Below are 12,791 nucleotides of genomic sequence, written 5' to 3' on the forward strand. Positions count from 1 at the left end.
TGGATTCTCATTTTTTTTTTTATTTCTTTCACCTTTCCTCATGTTTCTATTTCATGTTTCCTGATTATTTCATGTTTTTTTATAATCGCTTATATTTTCTCCATACCTCTCTATCACGATTCCTCTTCATGGTTGTCCTACTACCGTAGATAGTGTCACGATTCATTATAGGATATAGACATTGAAAATATATACAACAACAACATGTTTCAACAACAACAACAAACATTGTTCGTCATTTTTTTTAATTGTTTTTTTGTTTATTCATTGATTTTTTTTTTTGTAGAATTTTATTCATTGATTTTTTTATTATATTAATGATTGTTGATTTTTTTAAGGAATGATTAATTTTCATTGATTGATTCATTATTATTTTAGAAGGAATTTATATCGAATTTATTGACTCATTTAAATCTTAAAAGTCTATAAAGTACTTCAAAATCTCAAAAGTCTGTGTCATAAAGTCACACAAATTCTTGTGTTAAGAATCTTGATTGAAAAAGTCATTCAAAAAAGTCTTCTAAAATCTCATAAAATCAATACAATCTCACAAAGTCTTTTAAAATCTTCAAGATTTTTTTTGCTAAAATTGTCTTGTAAAATCTTAATCCAATACACCCCCCTTATTTAATTTTGTTAAGCCGGAAAAAAAATTATACAAGTTATATAAAACTAGCGACTAGACAGACGCGTTCTGCTGCTGTCTATGTTTATTATGCAAACTTATGTAAAAAAAAAAAAGACATGTTTTATGTTAATAAAAAAAAATTTGCTCCTCCAAAAAAAAAAGTCTTATGTTATGTTGAGTTTGTTAATAAAAAATTTATGTTGCTAAAAAAATCAAGGGTATTGTTGGTATTATAAAAAGTCACACAAAAATTTGGTGTATACTCTGTTGAGGCAAAATCCTAATTTGATGTTTTAAAGATAACAAACATCTTAATTATATTTTAAATGAATTCTGATCTTTTTGTGATCTAACAAGTGCTCTTGAGTGATTAATATAGACAGGAACAAAAGTTCATTCATTATATATCACTACACTTAAAATGATTGAAAACTGCAAGTTTATGAGAATGAACATAGAACATTCTTCAGTCTGCACTTTTTCTCACGTGCAAAGCTATACATCATCAATAAGCACTTAATTGATATCATCTGAACAAGAGACAAATAAGCACTTTTGCAAAGGACTTTATTGAAAAGAATCTCTACACGATATAAGTCATTTAAAGGAAGGATTAAATGATAGCAAAAGAAAGCTTCCTATTTGTTCATGTTTAATAAACATGAACATGTCTTTGACAATTTATTTCTCAAGCTCACATGCTCTATTCAGAGATTATTTGAAGACATTTATGGACCAATGAAAAGGAGACAACAAGTTTGAAATGGTACTTCTCAAAGGACTTCATAAAATATATTTCACTATGCTCTTGATCTACAATGAAAAGCTACTTGTACTTTTACAAATACACATGAATAGTAAAAGGATAAGAAGACCAGCTATCATCATATGATCATCATGAATATCTTGAGGCCCACTAAATCAAAACAAGCAATGCACATCTCTCAATTTGATCTAGGCCAAGAATCAGAAAATACTCTGGGAGAACGATCTAAGAACGTTCCAGAATCAAGCAGACTTTCTGCTCTTGATCGAAAGATTCTCTCCAGTTGTATCCAGCTGTTGTAATTGATCTTTCAATGCTTCAACCGTGCTTGTTCTTGGAAAACAAGTTCATATAGCTCAAAGATGCTCAACCTCACGCTCCTCATGACATCATCATTCTAAGAACATTCTCAAGAAGCATCTTCTCTCTCATCAAATATTATTTGAATAATATTTGATCTGATTTTTTAAAGACTAACGGCTAGTCTTTGGCAACACTCCAACTTGCTTGGAGACCACGAAACAAAGGACAAACAACATCTATAAATAGCACACTTGGGTGCTTTGAAGATTCAAGAGTTTCAACTACAAATTTCAACATCTACACTTGTCTTTTTCGACCAAGTCATTAAACTCTTCCACTCTCACTCCAGCTCTCTAACATCACATACTTGGATCAGTATATCATTGAGTGAACTAAGTGTATTCTTCTATTAGCTTATCAACTTGATTTTCTCTTCATTTGAAAGCTTGTGATCCGAACAATTCATTGTAAAAAGATTGGCTCAAGTCAATACGTAACTATTGATTGAGTGACATCTTAGTTTGTAGGACTGAGGTAGATATTAAGCTTGTAGGGCTTAATGTTATTGATCTTGGTTTAGATTAAGGAGGTTTGTAATTTGAGATTACTAGTATCTCAAGATTGTAGTGGATACTCATGGAGCGTGAGGAACTGGACGTAACCCATACTATTAGGGGGTAAACCAGTATAATTGTTGTGTGTTGATTTTCTCTTCCCTCATCTTTTATTTTGAGCAAACACTAAGCACACGTAGTTTAAGTTAGGCACACACAAAAGTTGTAAAAAATTAATTGAAAAGATGATGAAATGATGTTTCATGAATCATATTGATGGTGTGTCTAATATGGATATCTCAAAAATAGTCAAAAGGTGATCCATTACCATTTTTAATAAATAAATTTAAAAAATATATTTTATGTCAATTCATGTGTAAACTTAATACTTTTTAATTAGTTCTTCTATTTATGTTTATAATATTATATGAATCTCTCCAACAAACATTTAAATTTCTTTAACAAAAGATTGATCAAACATGAATTTTTATACACAAACTCTATTTTAAATAAAAATTTGAGTATTTTTTTTCTCCAAAAAAATATACTTAAATACTTCGACAAAATAAATTATACATTTTAAAACATCTATAAATATTAAACAATAAAACATTAGAAGGGATGCTTAAAAAAATAAATTAAGAAGAATATTTGAATTAGTAATATATAATAGAGAATTTTGGGTTGTCCAAATAGTGGGGGTTTGAAACCCGCACAAACGATAAACCTGTTAAAAAATTCTGGATGGTATGGTTTAAAACCCCCGCAAACAGAAAAGTTACAAACTATATAGACTATTTAGCGGGGGTTTAGAACCACCGTTAGATAGTATACCTATGGAAAAAAAAATGAAAATTCTGGGACTGGCCATGGTCCTGCCTAGTCCATGAAGGCATATAAGATCTTGTATTTTTTTTAAATAATATATATAGATGTAAATATTAGCATATAAGATCTTTTTTAATGTTTTGATGAGTATTTTCAAAATATTAACATATTCATTTGTTTAGAGATATTAGTGATCAAAATTGTACAATGATTAGATATTATAGTTAAGGACGGAAGGAGTACTATAATACTCAATTTTATTCACCAAAACAAAACAAGTAAGAGTAAGAAACTTACTTATCCTTAAAATAAATTATTGATACCGGTGGTTGGCATCCACTATACTTTCAAATAAATTATTAATTTCAAATAAGAAGGTTGTTCGTAGTAAAAATGCTATAGAATAATCAAGTTGTAGAATTTATGGATTTATCTAATTCCTTATCTATTATCTAAATTTAGTGTGTATCATTTATGTTGAATATCATCAAGTATCTTGTTCTATTTTTTTACAAGACTTTTGTATTACGAAACTTTGTGTATTAGACTATGTGTTTTGTTAGGTTTTCTATTATAATCATTTGTTAAACTGGTGTTTGGAAAAAATTTTGTTGTAATTTTAATGCATCCAGATATTCAATTATGTATGACTGATTTATATTATAGACAATTTAATATGGAGTTTTCAATGTATTATCATAACTGCATATTTTATTTAAGCATTTTTTTTACGAACTATTGTTTTTTTATTTAGAAATTGTGGATGTAATATGCGGTGGACCACCTTGTCAAGGAATAAGTGGCATCAACCGTTTTAAGAACAATAAAAATCAACTACAAGATAAAAAGAACCGACAATTAGTCGTTTTTACGAATATTGTTCATTATCTTACACCTAGATTCACATTGATGGAGAATGTGGTTGATCTTGTAAAAATTTCAAATGGTTATCTTGAAAGGTATGCGTTAGGTCGTTTGGTTCAAATGAACTATTAAAGTCGTTTGGGAATTATGGTTGTTGAAACTTATGGACTTCCTCTGTTTTGCCAGCATGTCTTCGTATGTAGCACTGCACTTTCTGAGGCAAGTCTATTATTTGTTAGTGTAACTAATTCACCCTTTCATATTTATGTTGAAATATTGTTTATTGAGTTGCCAAAATTAGTTTTATGATAAATTCTCACTAACAAAAATTGTATTTTCATAACAATTCAAAAAAAAATTTAGTCAATTCAAAAGTTCAATTTTATCGTATTAGTAATAAATATAAATATAATATCATATTAGTAATAAATATAATTTTATCGTATTAGTAATAAATATAATATCATTTTTTTATAAGAGTATGTTAATTATTATAACAGTAAAAATTATTTACACTTGTGATTAATTTTTTATAATAGCATACCCACCCGATTCTTTTTATAAGCAACAATTCATGGTTAAATAATTGATTATCTAATCTATATTGTATACCAGGTACATCAATTATTCAATGATCATAAAAACATAATTTTTGCTTATAAAAAGGGGATGGAGGAACATATGGAGTATATTAAGTTAGACATATAATAATAAAACAATGCAAAAAGAATAAATAAAAACATGTGAGAAACAAAATAAATAAGTAATTATATTTTGATAAAATAATATAATATTACAAAATTTTATGCAATTATTTAAATATAATATTATTTTTTTGGTATAGCAATTTTGACATTTTTGCAAGTTAAGCTAAGATATGTGGATATTTAATTATATTTGTGGTCATTTAAATATAATAAGTTATTTGACGATTAATAAACACATAAATATTCTGAAACAAAAAGATACATAATGTAGGGATTTCATAAAATATACAATCACTATGTACTTCAATCATACGGAGTATAAAATATTCGATATCACATGACATGCATGATTCAAAGAGTCATATTTACAAGATATATTGATGGACTTATAGTTGTTGTGTTATTTTTTTGTTTTTGAAATGGATGGCTATAGTTATATTTAACTAACGAGAATGAGAGAAAATCAAATAAGTGTGAATTATATAATATTTGAAATTTATTTTTATTAAAATTAATAAAATATTTGAAAATCAAATGTGAATTATATATTTATATCTTTTATATTTTAAGTTTATTACGATATGCTAACCTTAAACCTAATCTTTTCCCCGCTCGTTTTTCCTCTCATTTTAACCATAATTTAATTCAAATAAAATGTTACAAAATATCTCAACAAGAATCGAACCTATGACATTTAATAATTATTTGGTGCATTTTCCACCAGGCTACATCAATCAACTTGATATAATTTGATAACCAACATGTAATAAATATGAAATCATACTTCTTGACTCATACTTCTCCTCCATAACGCGTTTGTGATCTTCTTATGAACGACACAATAGAATATTCTTTCTTCGTAAATAGTTTTTCTTTTGTTTTGTTTTTTTATTTTCTCTTTAGTTTACCTACCAAAAAAAATTATTATTTTTTAATATGAAAACATCTCTTATCTCTTACACTATGTTTGGATGTCAAAGAGATAGGGAAGAGAGAAATAGTGAAGAGAGAAATAAGAGAGAAGAGAAATTGGATAGAAATTTTATATGGTTTGGATGAATAGAAAAGTGAGAAGAGATAAATTAATAAAAATGAGAAAATAACAAATTTACCCTTTTCTACAAAAAAATAAATTAGTTGAATGAGGGTATTGTTGTAAAATTGTTTATTTCACTTATTGTCACACAAATCTCTCATAATATGGAGAGGTTTATTTTTGGCAGTTATTAACCATTATATTTCTCTCTTTCCTTATTTCTCTCATCATCCAAACCATAGAAATATCTAATTTCTTTGCTATCTCTCTCTTTCTTATTTCTCTCTTTTGTAAATCTACCTAAACAAACACAGTGTTATATTCTAAGCTTATTCCGATACGCTAACCTTAAACCTAATCTTTTTTCCGCTCATTTTCCCTTTCATTTTAACCCTAATATAATTCAAATAAAATGTTAAAAAATATCTCAACAAGAATCGAACTTTTGACCTTTAAGAATTATTTGGTGCATTTGTCACCAGGCTACTTCAATCAATTTGATATAATTTAGTAACCAACATGTAATAAATATGAAATCATACTTCTTGACTCATACTTCTCCGTAACGCGTTTGTGATCTTCTTATAATCGACATAATAAAATATTCTTTCTTCGTAAATAGTTTTTCTTTTGCTTTGTTTTTTTATTTTCTTTTTAGCTTCCTTGCCAAAAAAATTATAATTATTTTTGAATATGAAAACATATGACGAAATGTGTATATAAATTTCACACGTTCAATTACAAAAAAGTCTGATTCATTTTTTTTTCTCTTTTCGTTACCACTATACTTTTATGCCAAACAAATCATAATTCAATTTAAGATCACAATGTGACCTTTTAATATTTAATCAAAATTTAAAATAAAGCGTAGAGACAATCTCTTAAACATGTTGGAATATATCTTATGTCATCGGTGTCTTCACATGGTCGGTTGTGTCGTGATTTCAAGATTTACTTATAGAGAAGTATTAACGATTTTGATTATCAATGAAGACGGTGAAAATATAAATAAAACTTTCAATGTAATCTATAAGAAAGTATTTCACAATTTATCATCATTTCTGTTGTATGAACATTTATCCAAATTATTGTTGAACTAATGTTTAATTTTACTCAACTTTTTTATATATCTTTTACTATTAAAATTTTTCTATCGTCTTTTTATTATTTCATATTACGGTTAATTAGATCCGTGCACCGTGCGAGTCGAAGTTATAGTATATAAAAGTTATAAAATCTCCATGTAATCCTGATTTAACCCTAATCATAACCCTAATCATAACCCTAATAATTCATATTAAAATTTTTCAATCGTCTTTTTATTATTTCATATTACGGTTAATCAGATCCGTTCACCGTGCGAGTCGAAGTTATAGTATATAAAAGTTATAAAATCTCCATGTAATCCTGATTTAACCCTAATCATAACCCTGATAATCCAAGCTCAACCTCGATCATCAGTTTCTTCCTGGTCCTTGCTCCGGTTAACCTGTTTACCTAAAAAAAATTGAGAGTCGTGGGATGAGACTACTAAGCCTCAGTGAGCTCCTACTACCCAACTACTGGTGACTACACGGGGGCAACTGAAACTAATAGTTTCTAACTTTAACCTAAACCTGAATATCTAATAGTCTAATCCTGACATAATCCTGAAGTTTTCATAATATGATAATAAAGCAATAAAAGTGTAACACACATAATAATTATCTTGTCAATTTTATCATAACAGGATCACCCCGGGGTAAGCCGGTCCCAGAGTGTCTGGCCTGGTATTACCGATAATAATGTACGTCGGAATACAACATGAGCTTACAGTTCTTATTACATGATTTTAGATTATGAATGAATCCCCTGACATGGTACAAATGACCACGCTTCCTGATATTGGTACTAATGACCAAACATCCTGATAAATTCTAGGCCTAAATTCTAAAACATAATTCCTAATATTGAATGGTTATCCTACCCAAAAGAAAGAAAACCTTCCCGGGGTAATTCTAACTGTCCTGAGTCCTGAACCTAAGTTCCTGAGCGTGACAAACATTCTAATCACATAAAATTATTAAGCTGCTTACGAAATATTTCAGAATAGTCAGGGACATAAAACGTGTGGATTTTTATTTAAAATGTTGATTCTACAAAGTCCTGATCTGATACGCTCGGTTAGCGAAGCAAGATGCTCGCTATGCGAGAATATCAGTTCAATTCTCGGCTTTTTACTTTTAAAAGAGTTTATCAATTTCCACCTACAATCTCATTCATGTCCAGTCATAAGCAACTAAAATATTATTATATAATTAGAATGGAGATGGGTTTGGGATTAAACCTTCTCACACAATCATTTCCTAATTTTCCTATTGTTGTCATGCATAATGTTGGTGTTTTGATTGGCTACATTTTGCAAAAGCCAACCAGCCAGATGCTGGACTGAGATGCTGTAGCATTATAGTACAGCATACTGATACTCTGTTTTCGTGCAGAATTTTTATTTCAAATCTGAGTCAAGATTTGCTTCAATTATATATTCAAGCACGTGCGCCTGGGCAAAACGAGCCTTGCTCAGCAAGTTTTATTGAAGTCGGTCAAAGGAAAGTTATTTAAAACAAAAATATAATTATATTATATTTTTGGAGTTTTTTTTTTGTTTGGTACAACATGAAACAAACAAATTATATTTTTGAAATTAATTTAGGGTTGGGCCGCAATTCTCACAGCTGTACATGTCTGAAGACCTAACTTGGACATCAAGACAATTGAAGACTATAAATATGTGAAGCCTCAAGCTATTATTCTCATGTATTCTAAACCGTGTTTTTTACAAAGTGTGAGTTTTTAAGGTTTAGAGTGTGTGTCTTTTGTCAGCCTTTCTTGTGTCACTTTGATGCAAGTTTAGGACTGTGTTTTATTGTTAATTGTAAGCTACTCCTAAGCTTTTAAGCACGGAGGTAGTGTGTGTGATTCACTCATAAGCTTTTAAGCAAGAGTGTGGTCTAGTTTCTAGGAGAGTGTCTCCATCTTGATTGTTATTATTGACAGCAACATGGTACGTGTTGTTAGAGGGAATTTGGGACGGGGTCTCATTATCTAAGAGGTTCTTAGATAGGATTGCACGGGTAGTGTCTAGGCGATAAGTCAAGTACCGGGTGTTGGTCGAGGGCTTTGAACTAGAGCTATTATAGTGGATTCATTCCTGGATTGGTATCCCCCAGAGTAGGTGACGTTGCACTGAACTGGGTTAACAAACGATCTGTGTTATTTATTATTCTGCTATTTATCGCTTTATTTTATTCAGCGTTTGTGATGCTACACCACATGCTGTAGCATCATCTGTAGCATTGTGTCCACTGCGTGCCGGAATTTCAATTGGCATCAGAGCAGGCACCCTGCTCTATTTTGGGTGAGCTCCAGGGAAGATACTTTCTGGCAATATGGACAAGGAAGGAGGATTTGTCACCAGACCACCTCTTCTAGATGGTTCCAATTATGATTATTGGAAATCACGAATGATGGCTTTCTTGAAATCCATGGATAGCAAAACTTGGAAAGCTGTTCTGAAAGGATGGGACCCCCCTGTGATTGTAGACAAAGAAGGAAAGTCAACACTTGAATTGAAACCTGTGGAGGAATGGTCTAAAGAAGAAGATGCGCTTGCTCTAGCAAACTCAAGAGCATTGTATGCATTATACAATGGGGTGGACAAACACATCTTTAGACTCATAAAAAAATGTGTCTCTGCAAAAGAAGCTTGGAAGATTCTCGAAAATGTTCATGAAGGTACCTCTAAGGTAAAAATGTCTAGATTACAAATTCTCACTACTCAGTTTGAAAATCTTAGAATGAGGGATTATGAAACCATTCAGGAGTTTCACATGACTATACTTGACTATGATAATCAATTTGATGCCTTGGGAGAAAAGATATCTGAAGAGAAATTAGTAAGAAAAATGCTTAGGTCTCTTCCTAAGAAATTTGATATCAAAGTTACTGCAATAGAAGAAGCCAAAGATATCTCTGAGATGAAGTTGGATGAGCTGGTTGGATCATTGCAAACATACGAAGTGGCTACAAATGAAAGAACTAAAAAGAAGAACAAGAACATTGCTTTTGTCTCCAATGCTGATGATGAAGAAGTGCAGAGTGACATGGAGACTGATGAAAGTATTTTAGATGCAATTGTGCGTCTTGGTAGGGAATTCAACAAAGTCTTGAAGATGATGGACAGAAATTCAAGACCAAACAAAGGCAAAGGAGTTCAATGTCATGATTGTGAGGGTTATGGTCATGTCAAAGATGAGTGTCCTACGTTTTTAAAAATTAAAAAAGAGGGAATGTCACCCACTTATTCTGATAAAAATTCTGAAAGAGAATGTGATGACGATACAGCAAAACGGGTGATGGCCTTTACAGGAAAGTATGACTGTGATAATGATTCTTGTGATGGAGAGGTAACCTACGAAGAACTTGCTGATTCCTACAGAGAACTCTATTTCAAGAGTGAAGAAATATGCAGAGTTATCGAGAAACAAAAGGTAACCATCAATCAAATGAAGGCAGAGAAAATTGAAAATATGTCAAAGATGGATGAGCTCCAGAAGAAGGTAAATTATTTAACCTCTGATCTTGATGAAGCTAAGGAAGTCATAGAAAAATTAAATGCTGACATTTGGCGTTTAAGAAAATTCTCTGATATGTTGTATAAAGATGATGATCACCTTGATAAACTTCATAAAGCTGATGGTCAACTAGAAGAAATTTTAGAGAAAAATGTTCGAAAGCCTAAACATATTGGGCTTAGCTATGAAAATGTCAACAAGCACAGAGGCTATAATCCCGATCTCATGTATACACATCCAAAAGAAACACAAAGTACAAGGATGCTTAGAAAGACGCTGCAGCATCCTAAGCAGCATCATGGAACCAGGTATAAGGGTAAACGACGCTCTTGGATATGTCATCAGTGTGGAAGAAAAGGGCACATAAGACCTTTCTGTTACAAACTATATGGGTATCCTGACATAAACTCTCAACCTAAACCACCTCCTATGACTATTCCAACTCGGAAAGAATGGAAACCTAAAAGTATGGATATGAAGACTAGTGATGTAATTCTACCCGAGAATAAGGTAGCTAGCTTAATTGCTCACACATCATTTAGAGCATCATCAAGAGAAAACTGGTATTTTGATAGTGGTTGTTCTAGACATATGACTGGCATTAACAAATTTCTAGTTGACTTGAAATCCTACCCGACTACCTTTGCAACCTTTGGTGATGGAGCAAAAGGAGAGATTGTGGGTATAGGAAAGCTAAGCAACAATAGCTTGCCTAAACTTGATAATGTTTTATTAGTAAAAGGATTGACTGCTAATCTGATCAGCATCAGTCAATTATGTGATCAAGGCATGAAGGTAAAATTCACTAAGTCTGAATGTTTAGTTACAAATGACAAGGGTGACTTGTTAATGAAAGGTGTTAGATCAAAGGACAATTGTTATTTGTGGGTTCCTCAAGAAGAAGCTAATGTGTCAACCTGCTTGATAACCAAATCTATGATGAAATCAATAAATGTGGTAATAAATGATACACTAGAAGGAATTGTGCTAGATGCTGCAGATGCTGCTACAACATCTCTCCCACATGATGATGCTCCTGAGATAGTTGAAGAAGGCATTGTGACTCTTGAGAATATTGCTACTAAAGAAAAATTTGCTGATAATTTTACTAAGGCTCTATATGCAGTTCAATTTGAAAAATTACGAGGCAAACTTGGTGTTTGCCTATCTGAAGAGTTATAGCAATTATTGCAAGTGTGGCGTGCAGTTTTCTCTTCAATTTATTTAGTAATGCACGCTGTTATGGGTAATGTTGAAACATCTAAAGATTTGGTAAGAATTGTGTGTTTGTTGATGATAAGGATGTTTCTTGTGGTGAGAAAGTATTTGTTAGAGAAAGTTACGTGGTGTTCTCCCCTGTTGTGTTTAACATTTGTTGGTAATGATATTAGCGCTCCAACTGAGGTCAAAGATGACTCTGTGTTGGAACATGTCAAGAAGAGTGTTCCTGAGAAAGATGCTGCACATGATGCTACAACATTTGCAGCACGGGAAAATTTGGATAACATCGTGATACCCGAGTCTCCAGATGATGTTATTGTTCCTGACAAAGAAAAGGGTTCTGAAGCAACTACTACTGATAATGTTTTTGTTCATGATATCTATGTGATCCCTTATGTTGATGATAGTGGTAAAACTATGTTTGTTCCTTTGAATGTTGATGAATCTGCTGAGAAAGATTCAAATGTTATTTATGTGGAGAATCTCAACCTTACTGAGAGGACTCCTACTTCTAGTACTAGGAAGTTAAGGAGCAATGCTGGTAAAGGTGTAGTTGTTTCTAATGTTCCTGTCAAGACTGCCAAGGAAAAGAAAATCTATGGTCTTAAAAGACAGTGGAGTAAGATTACTGGGCCCTCTGAGCCAAAGAAGAAGCTTTTGAGGAGCTTGCTGTGGAAAGGAATTTAAGTGAAGCTTGTTGATTTGATTAATGCAGTTGGATTGATGAAAACTGCAACTGGGCTCCAACTAGGTTTATATATGTTGTAGGGACCAGATCACCTTTTGCCTTTGGTTCTTATATTCTTGATGAAACTGTTCTGCATGATTGTTTGAGGGTACACATGCTGCAGACTGTGCTGCATCATCTGTCAATCAGTCAACTGATGTTTTGCCTAGGAAGCAAATGATTGTTGACCTCAAGGTGTTCTCCAATGTCAGTCCTGGTGTTCTTGATGGTAATGCAGGTGGTGATACTGAGGTAGAGGAGGAGGACTCTGACGCAAGTCCTTCTATGTGACCTGCTTATGCTTTATTTGCATGTCCTTTTGGATTTTAATTTTGTGGGCTACGCCCTGATGCTCTCTGGATTGTAACATGCATAAATCCATGTCTTTGGGTCCGATACTCCAGGTTTTCTATGCCCTGATGGTTTGTATATGCACTTTATGAGTTCCTATGCTCTGATTCTCTCTGCACTCTTTGTTCTCTATGATCTAATAACTCTGTGGAAATATGTATTTTTCTCCTACTGTGTGATACTGACTTTATTT

At 31.8% G+C, this 12,791-nt stretch overlaps 1 protein-coding gene across 1 annotated transcript; it reads left to right on the forward strand.

Annotated features, from left to right (window-relative positions):
- The first annotated feature begins 9,477 nt into the window (after positions 1-9,477).
- LOC123904487 lies at positions 9,478-12,503 on the forward strand. The gene is made up of 3 exons (XM_045954148.1): positions 9,478-10,215; positions 10,501-11,424; positions 12,486-12,503. Exons 1-3 carry the CDS (start codon positions 9,478-9,480, stop codon positions 12,501-12,503), a joined length of 1,680 nt encoding a protein of 559 aa, XP_045810104.1.
- Positions 12,504-12,791: the final 288 nt, after the last annotated feature.

The sequence above is a fragment of the Trifolium pratense genome, linkage group LG2 (genome assembly GCF_020283565.1).
Source record: "Trifolium pratense cultivar HEN17-A07 linkage group LG2, ARS_RC_1.1, whole genome shotgun sequence".
NCBI classification, from domain to species: Eukaryota; Viridiplantae; Streptophyta; class Magnoliopsida; order Fabales; family Fabaceae; genus Trifolium; species Trifolium pratense.

Bases quoted from the DNA above. Each gene is read 5' to 3' on its own strand.
- LOC123904487 (XM_045954148.1), top strand. From the start codon at position 9,478: ATGTCTAGATTACAAATTCTCACTACTCAGTTTGAAAATCTTAGAATG. The intron at 10,216-10,500 runs GTAACCATCAAT...AATGTCAACAAG, and splicing joins GAGTTATCGAGAAACAAAAG to CACAGAGGCTATAATCCCGA.